Source organism: Gopherus flavomarginatus, chromosome 9 (genome assembly GCF_025201925.1).
Source record: "Gopherus flavomarginatus isolate rGopFla2 chromosome 9, rGopFla2.mat.asm, whole genome shotgun sequence".
NCBI classification, from domain to species: Eukaryota; Metazoa; Chordata; order Testudines; family Testudinidae; genus Gopherus; species Gopherus flavomarginatus.
The window spans coordinates 39,973,361-39,991,856 of record NC_066625.1 but is presented as its reverse complement, the minus strand read 5'-3'; the positions used below and the strand labels follow the sequence as shown (position 1 = coordinate 39,991,856).

The following is an 18,496-nucleotide window of genomic DNA, read 5'->3' as shown; positions in this document are numbered from 1 at the left end:
AGGTAGACTGTGCTCAAGTCATCTGTTAACCTTCTATTGGATAAACTAAATAGATTGAGATCTTGAGGCTCTCATTCTATAGCAGGTTTTCCAGACCTTGAATCTTTCTTGTAGCTCTCTTCTGAACCCTTTCCAATTTTTCAACATCCTTTTTGAAGTGTGGACACCAGAACTGGACACAGTCTCCAATAATAGGCTCACTAATGCAATACACAGAGATAATTCCAGCTCCATATTACTATTTGATATGTCCCTGCTTCTACTGCCAAGGATCATGTTTGCCCTCTTAGCCACAGCATTGCACTGAGAGCTCAAGTTCAGTAGACTGTCTGCCATGCCCCCAAATGCTTTTCAGAGTCACCACTTTCCAGGATACAGTCACCTATCTTTTAAATGTGATCTACAATCTGTGTTTCTAGAAGTATGACTTTGTATTTGGCTGTGTTAAAACATGTGGCGTTCAAATGAGCAGCCCTTACCAAGTGATGCAGGTTAATCTGTATAACTGACCAATCCCTGGCTGGAAGTTGAATCTAGACAAATTCAGACTGGAAATCAGGTGTAAATTTTTAACAGTGAGGGTAATGAGCCACCAGAACAGCTTATTAAGATTGGATGAGTTCTTTAAAGATATGATCTAGTTCAGAAGAAATTACTTTGGGGCAGTTCTCTGATCTCTCTTATACGGGGCCGACTAGATCATCACAGTGGTCCCTAATGGACTTAGAAACTATGAACACCTGTGGTTATTTACCACTCCACCAGTGTTTCTGTTGCCATGCCAGGGGATGAGAGAAAGAACTGAGATTCAGGAGGCTGCTCTCTGTGAAAATGGACACCTCTGGGGCCTGATTCTTAATGGAATTACTCCTGGTTTACACTGGGATAGATCTTACCCCTCCCATTCAGAGAGAAAGATTTTGCTACATGACCTTTAGCACTGCCAGTATATAGCTGATTTTGGCCCGAATTGATGTTAAGAATAGAAAGCTTGTGCACTATGGAACAAGAGAGTACATGACAATGGGATATACTGGCCATAGCTCAAACTTCATTGTCCACTCATTGTAACTTACTCCAGGGGTTTTCCCATTTCTGGTGGCTCATGGTCAAGCAGCCACCCCTCAACCATCATGAGAGCTCCAGACATCCACAGGGCTCAAGGGACAAATCAGCATTTGCCAGACGTTCCTAGCATGGCAGCATCAGAGTGGCTACAGTCTTTCCTTCTACTTAAAGTAGGAACCCTTAGCCGATACTGCCCTTTTACAAGTGACTGCTGTGTGCAGTGTCAGAAGCCATCCAGTGTGCAGAGTACATATCACCCCACTGTTAGCTCCCATTCTATTGGAGTTCTGCTCAGAATAGTGTTGCCTCTTAGGCAGATGTTTGAAAGGATCTAAATTTGCTTTATTTCCTTGTTATTCCTGCTACATTTTCTCCTACAACCTGTGTGCCCTGCAGCACGTGTGATGCCTCCCTGAAGGGTGGCAGAAGAGCCAAGAGTTGTGCCTGAAAAGCTGAACTGAGCTGAGACTAAATGTAGGTGTCTTTGGGCCAGTGAGCTGCTGCTTGACTTGTACTGCAGCAGCAGATTTAGCCTGGAGTCTGAGGTGCCTCTTGCTTAGGTCACAAGTTCAAACCACTCATCAGCCAGAAAGGCAGTCACCCAATGCTCCTTGAAGTCTGGGGTCATATTTTGTATATGGGAGTGAGTGTTGTCTCCCAAGAGGATGTATAAGAGACCTGCTACGCAGCTGAGGTATGGTCATCAGCAGATCAGGTACATTGTCCCTGGGCATGCATGGACACAGCATGCCAATTGTGATCTGCCTGAATGCAGCTGACACGTTTATCAGCAGAGAGGTGACCAAGAATCAGACCATGTCAACGAAGTGTGGCAGCTTATCAGGTATGATCTACCTGTACATAGCAGGGAGCCTTGACAGCCCAGAAGTGTGCTGTACCTAGGCCTAGCTGGATCTCCGGGAGGCCCAGCAGCTATGTTCTGTATATTTGGTAGCACTGTTAGATCTGGAACGCCAGGCAGCAATCAACCTCTCTGCCTCACTGCAGCCTGCAGCTCTGTGTGCTGTGAAAGTGGCGCTTGGCCAGTGCTCTCCCTAGCTCTAACCTTGGCCAGAGCACATGCTGCTCTTGGCTAATGCAGCTGGCTGTTGTTTTTGTTTCATCCATTCCTGAGATAGGGCTCTGAAGTGTGCCCTTGCTCCTCGGTGCTAACTCCAAACCATGGCAACGTTATCATCTCCCTGTTTGTCTTCTACTGAGTGCCTCCATGCACAGCAGGCTGGGGACCTTGCAGGGAGAGAAGTAGAGGTGGTCACTCAGCCAAGGCTGGTGCAACCATTTAGGTGACCTTGGCGGTCGCCTAGGGCACTAAGATTTGGGGGGCAGCATTTTCTTCAGCAGTGACCACGGTGGCTGGATCTTCGGCCACCCCGTTCGCCGCTAGCATTTAGGCGGAGGGAGCTGGGGCAGAGGAGCGCGGGGAGGGCTGCCTGCAGCAAGTAGGGCGGGGGCGGCACGCAGGGAAACTGCTCCCTGCCCCAGCTCACCTCTGCCCCGCCTCCTCCCCAAACACGCCATCGCTGCTTCACTTCTCCCGCCTCCCAGGCTTGCGACGCCTAAGCTGATTGGCGCCGCAAGCCTGGGAGGCAGGAGAAGTGAAGCAGCGACAGCGTGCTCGGGGAGGAGGCGAAGTAGGGGTGAGCTGCTTCACTTCTCCCGCCTCCTAGGCTTACGGCACCAATCAGCTTAGGCGCTGCAAGCCTGGGAGGTGGGAGAAGTGAAGCAGCGATGGCATGCTCGGAGTGCTCATGCTCGTGTGCGGAACAGGAGTGAGCTGGGTTGGGGGGGGTCCCTCAGGGTAGAGGGTGGGGGGTGGGGAGCTGCCACAGGAGGGGCGCCTCAGGGCGGAGGGGGGGAGCTGCTGTGGGGGGGGGTGTGCCTCAGGGTGGGGGCTCTGGGACGAGAGACGGCGCGAGGTGGAAGTTTCGCCTAGGGTGCAAAATATTCTTGCTCTGACCCTGCACTCAGCAGGACTCTTCTTAGAGAAACATAACAAGCCAAAGGCTGTTCTCGCCCGTATGAAACTCCAGTGGCTTAGCTGGAGTTATGCCAGTGGGAGAGAGATCTCTTCAGCTCCAGTCCCTCAGGAAAGAGTGCATTGAGGGTTAATAAATCCAGGCTGTTTACATGCCCACATTTTGCTGTAATGATTCCTTGCTCCCTTTCCATTGGTTTATTCCTCTCTCAGGATCTTCACTGACTGTTAGTTGGATTGGTGTGTAGGGAATTCATTCTTATAACATAGGACAGGCAGACGTGGGGGGAGAGCAAAGTGGTCTAGTGGTTAGAGCAGGGGTCAGCAACCTTTCAGAAGTGGTGTGCCGAGTCTTCATTTATTCACTCTGATTTAAGGTTTCATGTGCCAGTAATACATTTTAACATTTTGAGAAGGTCTCTTTCTATAAGTCTATAATATATAACTAAACTACTGTTGTATGTAAAGTAAATAAGGTTTTTAAAATGTAAAAGAAGCTTTATTTAAAATTAAATTAAAATGCTGAGCCCTCCCAGACCAGTGGCCAGGACCCGGGCAGCGTGAGTACCACTGAAAATCAGCTAGCGTGCCTCCTTCGGCATCTGTGCCATAGGTTGCCTATCCCTGCGTTAGAGCAATGGATTGGGTGTCAGGCTTTTTAGATGCTGTCCCTAGTTCTGCCATTGATCTTGGCAAGCCATGGTTAATCCCTTGGTGCCTCAGTCTCTTTGCCTCTAAAATGGTGATAGTAATGTTCACACACACCTCTTTAGAAGTATTATTAATAAGTTTTAAGGCCAGAAGGAGCTATTATGATCATCTCCTCTGACTTCCTGAATAGCATAGACCAGGGAACTTACCCCAGTGAGTCCGGCACCAAACCCCGTAACTAGAACTGGCTGGAAAACAAGGATGCATGAAAAATTTCAAGGTTTGCAATTTTTTTTTTCATTCTGCATTGAAACAAAATGGAGATCTGTGTGAAAGTAGCAGCCCTGGGATGGAAAGTGCTGGGATCAAATCCCTGCACTGCATGAGGTAGAATAGGGACTTGACCCACATGCTGCTGACTGCCATAGCCACTGGGCTATTGGCTGGTCTGGAATGACTCCCACCCTCATTTTGACCAGAAATTCCATCCTAGACCAGAGGCACCATCCCAATGAAAAATTAATCCAAACTGCTATATTTCCACAAAAAGGTCTTGTTTTGACGAATTGGCATTTTCTGACAAAAAAAGTCTAGTTCAAAAATTCGCAGGAAGCTTCATCAATAACCTGTGTTTGAGCTGGAATGCATCTTTTCGAGACACTTCACCTGGATTTACAGGCTTCAAGTGGTGGACAGTCCACCACATCCATCAGCCTATTGTTCCAGTGTTTCATGACTCTTAATGCACCTGATTTCTCATCAAGAACTAGGGGTCACCAAATGAAATTAATAGGCAGCAGTTTAAAACAAATAAAAGGAAGTTCTTCTTCACGCAGCGCACAGTCAACTTGTGGAACTCTTTACCTGAGGAGGTTGTGAAGGCTGAGACTATAACAGCTTTTAAAAGAGAACTGGATAAATTCATGGTGGTTAAGTCCATAAATGGCTGTTAGCCAGGATGGGTAAGGAATGGTGTCCCTAGCCTCTCTCTGTCAGAGAATGGAGATGGATGGCAGGAGAGAGATCACTTGATCATTGCCTGTTAGGTTAACTCCCTCTGGGGCACCTGGCATTGGCCACTGTCGGTAGACAGATACTGGGCTAGATGGACCTTTGGTCTGACCCGGTATGGCCCTTCTTATGTTCTTATGAATTTGTCCAACTTCAGCTTCCAGCCATAGGATCTCGTTATGCTTTGGGCTGCTAAATGAAAGCGCAAATCAGAAACCTTCTCCCCATGAAAATACTTAAAAGAGGGCCCCTAAGAGAGCTGCACATCCCTTAACACAGCTTATTTTGGCATGTGACCTTTTTACTTGAGGGGAGGCAAATCATAAGAACATAACATATCTATAGGGTGTGTTGAATAGGGTGGTAAATCTCCTGACTCATCACAGCAGCCCAAGCAGGCTTGGTTAGGAGAGAGTGATATTGACAAACCAGGTATAACCGATGTGCTGTGTTCAGAACTCTGGATGTTGGATAGGAATTATCAGCTGATTTACAAAGTGCCATTTGGTCCTATTTACACTATTGCTGGGGAGATGTTTCATCCCATTTGCTGCCCTCTCCCTAGGTCTGCACAGTTAGATCTAGGAAGGACAAATGATGTTGTGGAGATAAGTGGAACTGAAGCCAGGAGGGAGCACGTGGTGTGCTGCTGCCCAATGCAGCTGGGTGGTAATTCTTGTTCCAAGGTCTCTTCAGTAACCTTCTAGGTGAGGAATTCTACCCTGAGAACATCACTGCTGCCATGATGAGAGCTTTAAGACTCAGAGTCAAAGAATTGACATGTTCTCAGGGCTGGTTCCATTACTCAGTGGTTAATGTGGGACAGATGAACTAAGGCCTGGAGTGTCAGAAATGTTTGCCAGAGGCCATATGGAGGGAGCATAGGGGCCCTTCTGAAAGGGGTGAAGATGGGTAGTGGGTAAATCTTGGAATGCAGCTCCTATGTCAACTGCTCCTTGTTTAGTCCTTGTCAGTTAACAGACAGAGCAGTGATGATTGTTTTGGGTGCAGAATGCACCATGAGGGGACCACTAGGACCTGCTATTGTATGGATGGGAAGGGAGGAGGATATGGATAGGGGCATGTGGTGGACACCCAGGATGGGAAGGGAGGATACTCTTGGGGGAAGGTGGTAGTCAGGGCCATCCTTACCCATACACAAAGTACACAGCTGCGTAGGGCACCAAAAATTTCCTGGTGCACTGTGCAGCTGCGTGCTGCTCCAGCCCCTGCTCCTCCTCTTCCCCATGGCCCCTGCCCAATCCCAGGCTCTTCCCGCCCTGCTCCACCCCCACTCCACCCCTTCCCCAAAGCCCTCACCCCTGCTCCGCCCCACCCCACCTCTTCCTGCCCCACCCCTTCACTGCCCCAGCCCCACCTCTTCCTGCCCCTGTTCTACCCCAGCCCTACCCCCACTCCACCCCTTCCCCAAAGCCCCTGCCCCTTTTCTGCCCCACCCTGCCTCTTCTTGCCCCACTCCTACTCTGCCCAAGCCCTGCCCCCACTCTCCTGAGGAGTGCAACAGGGCTGGGCCTGCACTCACCAGTGGTGGGAAGTGCAGTGAGTTCCCCCCTGTTCCCCAAGCCAGCCTCGCCCCCTCCCCATGGAGGCCTGGGGCCAGCCCCTTCCTCCCCCCGGAGGCCTGGGGCCCCACAGAGGATGCAGATGGGGAAAGGTGGAAGCCACCTGAGATGGGAAGGGAGAGTATATAGATGGGGGCAGATGGGGGCCATCTGAGGGATGATGTGAAATGAGAAGATCTTATGAAGTTGAGATGGGAAGAAGACTACTTGACTCTGGGCTCTGCTAATGAGATATGGAGCCTATTGCCTCTGGGTCACTCTTTCAACTGCAGTTGGCTGACTGGTGGCCCCTGAGTGAAATGGGTTTGATGCCCTCAGTCCAGGGCCTAGTGGATAGGTGCCACATCAGAAGCCTGTTGTTATAGCTGATGCTAGCTGGCATTCTGGTTGGCAGCCTCTGCAGAGAGGCCAGGGACAGCCTAGGTCATTGGCCGTGATCTTGCCTCTCAATCCTAGAAGTCATCCCTCAAGGTCAGCATGGAGGCACACTTGTTGTGTTGGAGAAGCTTGTCAGTTTGTTGGACAAGAGATAGGATTCAGGTCCCTAGAGCTCTCAATCTATCCCCACCTCACCGCCCCTCACCTCCAGCACTAGATGGATACAATACTTAAAACAAGGAAAGAAAAATTGACCCAGCTGAGCTGCTGAAACCAAACAAGAACAGACCAGAAGTTTCACCTCAAAACTTCCCCATTCCACCTGTGATCAGAAGCCCGACTGCTGAAATAGCACAAGACAGTGTTCCCATGGTCTTTCCAGCCTCAACAGAAGCAGGAGGTGATGTAAACCTAGTGTGACAGCGGCTTAAGGTTTCCAAGAATCTCAGATAAGCAAGGGACAATGTGGTCTAGTTGTTAAGGCAGAGACTAAGACTCAAGAAATCTGGGCTGTAGTCTTAACTCTGCCACTAACGTAGTGACCTTTGGTGAGTCATTTCCTGTCCCTTCTTCCCCACCTGTAACATGAGGTCAGTAATATTTACCCAGGCTCCTAAAGTGCTTTGAGATTTATGGATGGAGAGTGCTATATAAGTTCAGTACATTATGGCGCATGCCTGAACACCTGGGAACTATGGTGATTGTGTCCTATAAATATTGGGTGGGAAACTTTCTGCAGCTCATCCATGTCATTTGCAGTTCACCCATCCCCACCTAGGCTCTTGCTCAGTCTGGTCCCAGGTGGCAGGAGCATTTGGCCAGCACCTTGGTCATTGTAGTGGGTGGGTGGAAGGAAGAAAAAGGGACCTGGCTAAGCATATGTCTTTAAGTTGAGGTTGTGCAAGCTGTAACAGGTGCTCTCCTGTGGCCAGCAGGAGCTAGATAATTACCGTACGGCCATGAAGAAGATGGCGGATGATATCCTGTCTCTGCGCAGGCATGTTGCCAGCCTGGAGGCAGAGAACAGCACCCTGCGCCGCAACCTGAGCATGCACGAGGAAGTGGGCCGCACACTGCTGAACGACGTGGACGTGGATGTCATGACCAAGGTGGAGATAGTCGACAGGATAGGTAAGATATGCGCCTCCCACCCCCCATCTCTGCATGGCCCAGTGGGGAGCGAAGGAGGGAGGAAGCTGCCATGAGAAAGAGTGGGGCATGTCTCTGACTGTGGCATTACAGGGAGTGGGAAAGTGAAAGGTTAATAGCCTTGGCTAGAGGTAGGCACAGTGTAAGTGCCCCCCAGTCCCTGTTATCCCCATCCCTGCCCTCTCCTCAGGGACTCTCCCTCTTGGCCGATACTCCTCAGTCCTTACCATTCAGTTTAATTTGTATCTGAATTTGTGGGCCTAACATTCTGATTGGGCACTTTTGGCCTTGGCAAATAGACCTGCCCCATAGCTGTGCCTCCTATTCCTTGAGAGTCCTGGAAGCTGCTTGTATCCCTGAGACATGCCCCCATGCCACTGACCGGGCTGTGTGGTCTCTTGCAGTGGCCCTCAAGCACAAACTGGCTGCTGGGACAGTGGAAATGAGCAGGATGAAGGACCGGGTGCAACAGCTTCAGAATGAGCTGATCCGGGTAACTGTGCCGATGGCTTTGGCCTGCTTGGTCATTATTCCATAGAGGGACCCGTGAGCATATGCAGCTCCTGTCCTGAAGGCCTCAGGGTCTAATTCAAACAGATATGATGCCCAGGGCGCAAGCACAAGGATCTGGTCTATCCCTAGTGAGGAGAGCTCTGAAGAAGGCTGCATGCAAGAAGGGAGTTTGACGGGGCTTAGCACATGGGACATCAGAGGTTGCTCCACAGCCCTAGCCTGTGGAGCAAGAGGCCAGGCTAAGTGTGAAAGTCAGCTGTGCTGCACAGCCAAGATCTTCTGCCTTTCTTCTGCTGCCCCATGCTGTGGGTCTTCCCCTCCAAAGGAGAAAGGGGACCACCACCCTTTAGAGCCACACGCTAGAAGAAGCATGTTCCTGGTTACAGGTGGAAATTAACACAGACACAGAGAGGTCAGCCTGGTGCCCAGGAGGCCCTCACAGGGGGCAAGCAGCTTGGAGCTGGGGAGCCATCTGGAGAAGCAAATATTCCCAAACCCCTGGACAGTCTCACTAAGTTCCTGGAGACAGGCTGTAGTTTGAGTTCTCTGCTGATTACCTTCCTCTCCTAGCCCTGCAGCCACCCTGATTGACCAAGGGAGGAGAGTGGAGTAACAGGTGAACTCCAGTAGCTTTGGCAGCTCAGTTCGGGTCACACCCTGCCATGGTTCCGCAGCCCGATCAGACACTGCTTGGGAGCCAGAGAGAACCACAGGTCTGCCTGTGTCCATCCACCTCAGTAAAGAATCCCCTGTGCATTCTGATTCACTCCCCGAGGCATCTGATGGTTTCCCTCCCCTCTCACCCACCAGAAGAATGACCGGGAGAAGGACCTGGTGATGCTGCAACGAGCCCATCAGCAACAGCAGACAGTGCTGAGGAAGTACCAGGAGAAAATCACCAAGATGAAAGCCCTGGAGGATACTGTACGGCAGCAAGAGAGGGTGAGGAGATCACAGGTGCACGGGAAGTGCAGGGGAGGGCACCCACCTGGGCATCCCACAGGGCTTTGCTACTCTTCCATGCTGGGACAACATGCCCTGTGCTCATAGTGCACTCCCTACAGGGAGACCTTGCAACAAGCCACACCAAAGCAAAGCCACCAGGGACCTGCCCTGATGTTGTGTTTGTCGGCATCACCGAGGCCCACAGAATCTGGGCCCCATAGTCTCACTAGCAGGGCGGGATCTTCCTGCCTCCATCTGCTCCCCCTTTGTCACCCTGTTATGAATATAGGGGGAAGGGTAGCAATCTTTGTGTATGCTGTAGCATAAAATCCCTCCTTGGCAGCTGCACTGGATTGTCTTACCTGTAAAAGGTTAAGTAGTTCAAATAACCTTGTTGGCACCTGAACAGAAGGACCAATGAGGAAAGAAGATACTTTCAAATATGGGGGGAAGGATTTGTTTGTTGTTCTCTTTTGTTGTTCCCTCTCCAGATAGAGGAAAAAGCCAGCAGGTACACTATCTACATAACAGCTGAAATGCCTAAAGAACACATGAACGAGTACAAACTTTTTTTAAAAAAAAAAGTAAAAGAATCACACCTGCAAAATCAGGATGGAAGGTAATAAAAAGATTTAAAACACAGAGGACTCCCCTCTGGGCTCAGCTTCAGGGTTACAAAAACAGGAATGAAACTACCTCTGTAGCATAGGAAAATTTGCAAGCCAAAACAAAAAATAACCTAACACACATTTCCTTGCCCCACTTACAGTTTCTGTGGTCGTAGTTTGATTATTCCAGGTATGGTTTTGGGGAGATAGTGAACCTGCTGTATTTTTCCTCTGTCCCGAAAGGGAACAACAAAAGAGAGCAACAAACAACTCCTTCCCACCCCCACCCCCATCTGAAAGTATCTTCTGTCCTCATTGGTCCTTCTGGTCAAGTGCCAACTAGGTTATTTGAACTGCTTAACCCTTTACAGGTAAGGCAATCCAGTATAGCTGCCAAGGAGGAATTTTATGCTACTGCACACATAAAGGTTGCTACCCGTCCCCTATATTCATGACACACCCATTTCCCAGTGGCAGGGCATAGGTGCACATTGTGTTACACAACAGGTATTGGCTACATTGCTACTACCAATGGCACCATAATGAGCCAACATCCTACATTAAGAGTTTGGCTTTTCAGGTTCTTTTGTTGGAACCTGGCATGGAAACAGGAGCTGGAGCTGCAGCTGCAGAGCATCTGCTTAGCACTGTGAACTCCCTCATGCACCAGAGAATGGGACCTTGAAGTCCTGTGGGTCACCCAGCCCAAAACTTTGGGATGCAAATGCCTTCACTGAGTCCCTGGTATGGAGTGTGGGGACAGTAATTAATGCTAGCTCTGCAGATCAGCCATTCAGCTTTTCAAAACCTATAGTCTGGACAGCCTTGGGAATCCTGGGATCTGAGTAGCAGCAATTCCCCATATCCCTGGACTGCAGATTTGCTCTGGAACTGCATTCCCTGCCCAGACTAACAGTCCCTTTGCCCAACTCCTGTAGGTCTTGATCTCTTACAGTTGTCTGGACTGCACAATGAGACCAGATCTAAGGGGCCAGGCTTGTAGACTTGGTGTTTCAAGCTCACACTTCAGCATGCAGACTGCATTGTAAAGCTGGCTTTACAATTGCTAGACCCAGGTCTCAGCCATACTAACACATCCATACTGTACTACACAGATCCTCTGACTTGGATCTGTGGCTTGAGCTGCATTCACATTGCAAAATGACAGGATTTGGGCCCAAGTCATAGCAGGACTCAGGCTCTGATCCTCACCCTAACAAGATCCTGGGTCCTGTGACTCCTCAGTGCTTGGTGACCTGAGTTCACGGCTGGTGCAACCATTTAGGCGACTGAGATTTGGGGGGCGCCATTTTCTTCAGCAGCGATCACAACGGCTAGATCTTCGGCCGCCCCGGTTGCCGCCGGCATTTAGGTGGAGAGAGCTGGGGCAGGGGAGCACGGGGAGGGCCGCCTGCAGCAAGGAAGGGGGGGCGGCACACAGGGGAACTCCCCACCCCAGCTCACCCCTGCCCCGCCTCCTCCCCGAGCACGCCATGGCTGCTTCACTTCTCCCAGGCTTGCAGCGCCATTCAGCTTAGGTGCCGCAAGCGTGGCAGGTGGGAGTAGTGAAGCAGCCACGGCCTGCTCAGGGTGCTCGTGGTCATGCACGGAGCAGAAGTGAGCTGAGGCGCGGGGGGTGCCTCAGGGCGGAGGGTGGGGGGGGTGGGGAGCTGCCACGGGGGGGGTGCCTCAGGGCAGAGTGGGAGAGCCTCTGGGCAGGGGTGCTGGGAAGGGGGGGCACGCAAGGTGGAAGTTTTGCCTAGAGCGCGAAACATCCTTGCACCGGCCCTGCCTGAGTTAGACTAAATTGTGTATGGACAGAAGTAGGGGTTGGGCTCAAAGCTGAGGCCAGGTCTACACTACAAACATGCACTGGTATAACTAAGTCACTCAGGGATGTGAAAAATCCACAGCCCTAAGTGATCCAATTAGACGGACCTAACTCCTGGCATAGACAGCACTATGTTGATAGGAGAGTTTTTCCCATCCACATAACTACCACCTCTCGGGAAAGTGGATTAACTACGCTGAGGGGAGATGCTCTGTGCCTCTGCAGCATTTTAAATGTGGACCTGCCCATGTGCAGTGTAGACACACCCTTACAGGACATGAGGTCCATTGTCTGTGGCCCATACACAGTCCCGTCCAGCTGGGGAGCAGTGGAGCAAGCTGAACAGGAGAGAAGGCCAGCAACAGCATTGCAGAGCTAGGCCTTGTCCAGACTAGGGTTGTGGTGTTAGCGTGTGTGACTCACACATTTTAAAAGCCTAGTGTTGCTAAGGCCACACTGCCTTTAATGTGCTAACCTAGGGTACCCTCTGGGCTTCAGCTCAGCCTGTTTAACATGAGTTAAAGGCAACATACCTTCTGCAGACTAGGCATTTAGACCCTGTTAGTGACCATGTGGTAACGACATGCCCCAAATCTAATCTAGCCAAGGCCTCAACTCTCTGCGGCAGCCTATTGCTGTAAGGGTTATGTGGACCTTCAGGGGTCATGATGGGAGCTCCCTTCTCCACTGAATTTCTGCCTTCCAAAGGTGATTGAGAAGATGGAGCGCATGCTGGAGGAGAAGGTGCCAGAGACTGCTAGGACCTGTGAGCAACTGTTGGGTAAATGCCCCCGTCTCTCTCTGTGAGAGCCAGGGGGCTAGGCTGGGCCCTGATTTATTGGGAGCCAAGTAGTTCCTGAGTGATGCAGGAGGGGAGGGAGTGGCTCAAGTTACAGCTCAACTGGCCACATGGGAGGCAGGTGGGAGAAGCTGATAGGGACCCAGCAGAGAGGCTTATCATTCAGGGCCATACCCTGCCCCCTCCCTTACTCATGTTGGGCAGCACCAACCAACGGGGCTACTTGTGGAGTGAGTTGCTACTCCACGTGACATCTGGCAGAGCCCCCAGTCAGGGAAGCCTAAAGCCCTCCACTCCTTCCTGTACCCAGGGTGCTCCCTTTCACAGACAGGTTCTGATTCCACTATAGTAGGCTGGCAGGGGCAAAGGAGAGGTGAAATGACCTGGCCTCTCACTGGAAGGGGGTGGGTAGTGAAAGTGCTGGAGGGTATGGAGGAAAGCAGAGGTCTGAACAGCTTCTCTGCTCTTCTCCCCCAGCTGATAGCTTCTCCAAGGAGTTCTACTCCACCCTGCTAGCTGAGAACATGCGACTGCGGGAGGAGCTGAGCAGAACCCACTACCGCTCTTCCCCCATCATCCTGCAGCAGCAAGCCTTGCCGGTGAGATGGGTTGGCTTGGGGCCATACCATGGGGAGGATCCCCTGTTAGCCAGTGGGAGTGATTCACTTCATGTGCAGGACAGTGTGGCTGGCAGTTTGGTTGCTTTATCAGTGTGATGGGTTTCCCCCAGGGTGCCCATTTGGAACTGGGGTACCACTGAGCCTCCTGACCCGCCAGTCTCAGCTCCCTCTCACACTGTTCTGCTGTGAGAAGCTGCAAAACCCTCCAACCTGCACATTCACCAGCATTCATACATGTTGGGAGTCGGACCAGTGTTCCCTCCAATTTCGCCCACGCATGTGCAGAATTAATTTTGTTATATGCACCAATATGGAGGTGATGTGTGACACATCACCTCCATATTGGTGCACATAACAAAATTCATGTGGCGGGGGGTCGAGAGGTTCGACATGTGGGAGGGGGCTTAGGGCTGGGGCAGAGGGTTGGGGTCTGTGGGGCGGCTGGGGGTGCGGACTCTGGGATGGGGCCGGGGATGAAGGGCTCGGGGCAGGGGCAAAGGATTGGGGCACGGGGGGATGAAGACTCTGGCTGGGAGTGCAGGCTCTGGGGTGGGTCCAGGGATGAGGGGTTTTGGGTTCAGACTGCCTGGGGCTACAGCAGGGAGAGAGGACTCCCCCCAGCTCTCTCTCCCTGCAGCAGCAGCACCTAGGCTGCGGGGGGAGGGTCACCTCTGCCCACCACGGCAGCTCCAGGGCTGGACCTGCCTCTCCCCCAGCCACAGCAGGTCCAGGCTGGGGCTGGGTTGGAGCCAGGGAAGGGGGACCTCTTCCCCTGCTTTGATAGATCTGGGGCTGAGCTGGGTTGGGGCCAGAGGAGTCACCTCACAGCTTGGAGAGAATTTAGGTAGGGACACATCCAGCTGCAGTTACACGCAGGCTCTCTAACCACCAGCTTCTCAGCCTGGAATCCCAGAGCTGAATTGTCCTACCCTGGTGAAATCTGTCCAGTGTATGGGTTTAACACCCAGTCCTCCTCTCCCTCAATGTGAAGAGAACAATGCATACTTGTGGTAACCAAGCAGAGATTTTCCCCAAGCACTCCAGTCAAAGCTCACTGGTTTAGATTAAAACAAAATAAATGTATTATGTACAAAAGCTAGATTTTACATGATTATAAGAGATAGCAAAGAAATCAAGGCAGGTCACCTAGTAAATAAACAAAAATGAAAAATAAGCTTAATATACTAAATAGATTGGATATGAATAGCAGATTCTCATCCAAATTGATGGTACAGGCAGGCTACAGATTCTTAAGGCACAATCTGCATTAGCTTTACAACTTGGCTTTCTCAGGTCTTCATACACAGGCTAGAAATCCCTTTAGCCTGAGTCCAGCACTTCCCCCAGTTCAGTCTTTGTTCCTCAGGTGTTTCCAGGCATTTTCTTGTGTGGGGAGTGAAGAATCCCACCCCAATGATTTCACTCCCTGCCTTATATAGCTTTTGCATATAGCGGGAACCCTTTGTTCCAAAGTTTGGTTCCCAGACCATTCTGGGGGAAAATACTGACATCAGGGCCGGCTTTATGAACGGCAGGGCCCAATTCGAATACCTGGTGACGTTCCGGGGTTTCAGCGGCACTTCAGCGGTGGGTGGTCCGCTCCGGGTTTTCCACGGCACTGAAGGACCCCCCGCCGCTGAAATGCTGCCGAAGACCCGGAGCGGATCCACTCCCCCCCCCGCCACCAGGTGAGTAAAAAAAAAAAATAAAAAAGGCACCTGAGGCGCGGGGCCTGATTCTGGGGAGTCAGGGGAATTGCAAGATGGAGTCCAGCCTTATGTGGCCTGGTCACATGTCCTTGTAGAATCACAGCAGCCATCACTCTCAGGCTGTCTGTGCAGTTCTCAGGAAGGCTCACAAGGTGGGAGATAAGCTTCTCCTAAGGCCTATTGTTCTCTCTAATGGCTCATTGCCCTGAGTAGGCCCTTTCCAACTTGTCTAGTGGGCCTTACCCAGGTATAACTACATTTGAAATACAGATACATAGTCAATATTCATAACTTTAGATACAAAAATGGTATATGCATACAAATAGGATAATCATATTCAGCCAATCATAACTTTTCCAATGACATCTCATATGACTTTTTGTACAAACTGCATCATAATTATGTTATAGTCATATCATAATATCACTATGAAGATTATGGGGGTGCAGTGTCACAATCAGGTTGTAAATGCTTTGGGATAGGGACTGTTCCTGCAGACAGGTTTGTACAGCGCCTGGCACAATGGGGCCTTGACCTCTGATTGGAGCCTCCAGCCACTACTGCAATGCAATATTATATTGTATTTGAAAAGCTACCTTCACCACAGCTCCACAGATCCAAGGCCTTGCCAGTACCTTTCTCACTGGCTTTTCTGCCCCCACCCCAACCCCACATCAGAACTCCCATTATATGGATTCCATGGAATGATGGGGAAAAGAAGGTCACTGGCAGCCTGTGTCATGATGGGAAGGAGATGGAAGGCTAGAGTCTCTAAATCTCACTTGCTAGCTGCATTATCTGTTTGCAGGACATGTTCTCCACCAACTCAGAGAAGCTGTCTTTGCTGGCCAAGGTGGAGAAGGCGCAAGGTCACATTCGTGTCCTGGAAAGCCAGGTAATTTCATGCCCTTTCTCACAGGTCATTCCCCTAGTACACAGCCCATACCAATCTCCACCCATTGTCTGGTCCTGTGGCATGAATGAGAATGAACTCCGACAACCCTGAGCACTGACTCACCCTTTGGTGTGCCCCCAGAAACTGGTGTTTCCTTCAAGGTTTCTATATACATGATCACAGGTGGATTAGAGGCTAGATGCAGACAAAGCATTGTCTCATCTCTGCTCCTTTCCCAGAGGAGGGTAGGACTTATTATGGTTTATTGGCTGGTGAAGATCTGACTCTTGAGATTGGCCTGGAAGGCGATCAGTTGCTGGTCAATTGTAACTCTTGTGGACAGGAGTTCCACAGTGAAGCACTGGCCCCTGAAAAGATCAATCTCATCCCAGTTTTCTCCTTGAGTCTCATCATCTCTCAGGAGCATAACATGGCCAGAGAGGCATCCATTTCTGAGATAACCTACGCCCAGCCCATGGAGAGCTCAGAAATGCAGCACCAAGGCCTCAAAGCAGATGTACCCAAAAGCTCCCTTTCCCCACAGCCGCCCTGCCATTGAGCATTTTCACAGGCTTTCCCACAAATAAGCCCCTGAGGAAGGCTGCAGCCATAGGTCTAGCAGGTCCCCAAATCAGCACTAACAAGGAGGAATGGGCCTCACGGGAACCCCCCTGGAAGTGACCTCAAAAACCCAGTTGCCCAGGTGCCATGTTTCATATTCTCCAAGCTACTCCTAATTCCAGCAGTGCTTTGCTGTGTATGTCAGGGTATAGGTTATGGGAGGCTACCAGCTGGGGGATGTGTGGCTTAGATGGGGAGCCCACAGGTGAGCAATATGAGCTGCACTAGTCAGTTTCCCATGTGTCAGTGAGCAGAGTGGTGGTACAGTGCAAGAGCAAACCCAGGGCGAGAGGGCAGGCAGGGCAACACTGCCATAGTGCACTGAGTATCTGTTCTCTCCCTCACAGCTGGAGGAGTCTGCGAGGAAATGGGGGCGGGAGAAGCAGGACCTCAGCATCCGGCTCCTGGAGCAAGAGCACGGCTTTGGGCGGTCATCCAGCACCATCCTGCATGATTTCTCATTGGTCAGTGACATGCCTGCTGTGCCGGGCAACCCACAAGCTGGGCTCACCCAGCTACAATCCAATTCCTCCCATACTCAGCTACTCAGCTGCTCACCGTCCTGCCATGGCCACTGTACATCTGGCTGGTGTAGGAACCACGTTACTGGTCTCTAAAATTGTCCACTAGTTTTCCTTAGCCAAAGATTGATGGCCGGGACAGGGGACCATGTAAGGGCTCAGCACTCTGTCTAGGGCACAGAAGTTGCTCAAGAACCTCCCCTCCCCACAAGCATATCCAGGCTGAAAGTCTCTTTGGTTTGTGCTAGTATAATGTCAACAGACCTCAATCGTTGGCACGTGAGATTGAACCAGAGACCTCTAGAGCTTAGTGTATGAGTCTCTACCGCGTGAGCTAAAAGCCAGCTGGCTCTTAGTGAAGGCTGTAGAGCAGATTCATTTTATATCTTCCTCTAAGTGTTCTCAATGCCACTAGATTGGACAGAACACCACACCCAGGAGGTGTGTGGGTTACACTAGCTCAGTATCACACCCCTTCCACACACTCCCAGAAGGGGAGAACCAGACAGAGCAAGCCAAGGTGGAAGAAGAGCAGGAAAGAGAGTGGAGCCTCATAGCCAGCCAGTCCGCTGCTGGGAGAAGGACTGTTGGGTTGACTCCACCCATCTGCACCACAGAGGCAGCTCATTGGTCTAAATTTTGGTGCCTGAACAGCTGGGCACAACAAATTTCTGAATCACCTGTGTCCCTGTAGTGTGTAGGGTTGGGACAGGGCTACTCTCCGTTATCTGACCCGTCCATGTGCTCTCTGGACTGCAGCAGTCTCTTTTAGCCTACACACACACTCTCTCTCTCTCTCTCTTAGGCTCCATCACTCCTGGCTGGCCAGGGCCCACTTCACCTAAGCCCTTTGACTTCTCCCCATATCACAGGGGGGCTGTTGTCAGACTTGTGACTTCCCAATCTTGTAGGGTGGCTGCATTTGTTGATTGGGGTAAGACTGAGTATAACTTGCCCCTGCCCGTTCAGCTGGGTGAACAGTCATCCACCACGGCCTGCTCTGGACCACAGACATGGGGTTTTCAGCATAGCATATTACTGAACGGCACACAGGGTCCAGCCCAGAATCTCCTTATTAAAGCTTTGGGAGGAGGGAGCAGTAGAGCACCAGTCACAGAACCTGGTAGCGTCAGGGGTAGCCCACAGAGCACACACTGGGAACTACGAGATTGAGGCACTGGACAAAAAGGACTCTGCCAGCACAGAGTAAGGGCTGAAAGGAAGTGGGAGACAGATAGATTAAGATTCCAGGAATATCCCCTGATGTTCATGCTCTTCTCCCACACAGAAAACTTCACCAGATTCCACAACACATATCAAGAGGCACCAAACGCTTGATCCTCTGCCCTAGCACCTTCTGCAAGATGGACTTATTGGCAGTGCTGGGGAAAGACAGTGAATGTTCTCTATGGTCTCCCCTTCTCCCCCCGAAACAGAGCTCTCCTAGGGGGTCTACTGGAGATCTTTATTAAATACTTGCTGCTCAACCCCCAAGTGCTGTTACTGCAGACTGGATGGCCATGAGAAATACCTATGTCAGTCAGAGCTCAGGGATATGCTTGGCCAAGTGATAGGATCCAGTCTGTGAAGCCCAGATC

At 50.9% G+C, this 18,496-nt stretch overlaps 1 protein-coding gene across 1 annotated transcript in view; it reads left to right on the top strand.

Moving 5' to 3' along the window:
• CCDC33 (coiled-coil domain containing 33) overlaps positions 1 to 18,178 on the top strand; it is a 334,851-nt gene extending 316,673 nt beyond the window's left edge. Inside the window, exons 16-23 of the mRNA XM_050968177.1 lie at positions 7,620 to 7,818; positions 8,241 to 8,329; positions 9,160 to 9,291; positions 12,442 to 12,514; positions 13,010 to 13,131; positions 15,670 to 15,756; positions 16,725 to 16,841; positions 17,704 to 18,178. Coding sequence (XP_050824134.1) covers positions 7,620 to 7,818; positions 8,241 to 8,329; positions 9,160 to 9,291; positions 12,442 to 12,514; positions 13,010 to 13,131; positions 15,670 to 15,756; positions 16,725 to 16,841; positions 17,704 to 17,793 — 909 coding nt within the window. The 3' untranslated portion in view covers positions 17,794 to 18,178. The remainder of the gene's footprint in view (positions 1 to 7,619; positions 7,819 to 8,240; positions 8,330 to 9,159; positions 9,292 to 12,441; positions 12,515 to 13,009; positions 13,132 to 15,669; positions 15,757 to 16,724; positions 16,842 to 17,703) is intronic.
• The last annotated feature ends 318 nt before the right edge of the window (positions 18,179 to 18,496 follow it).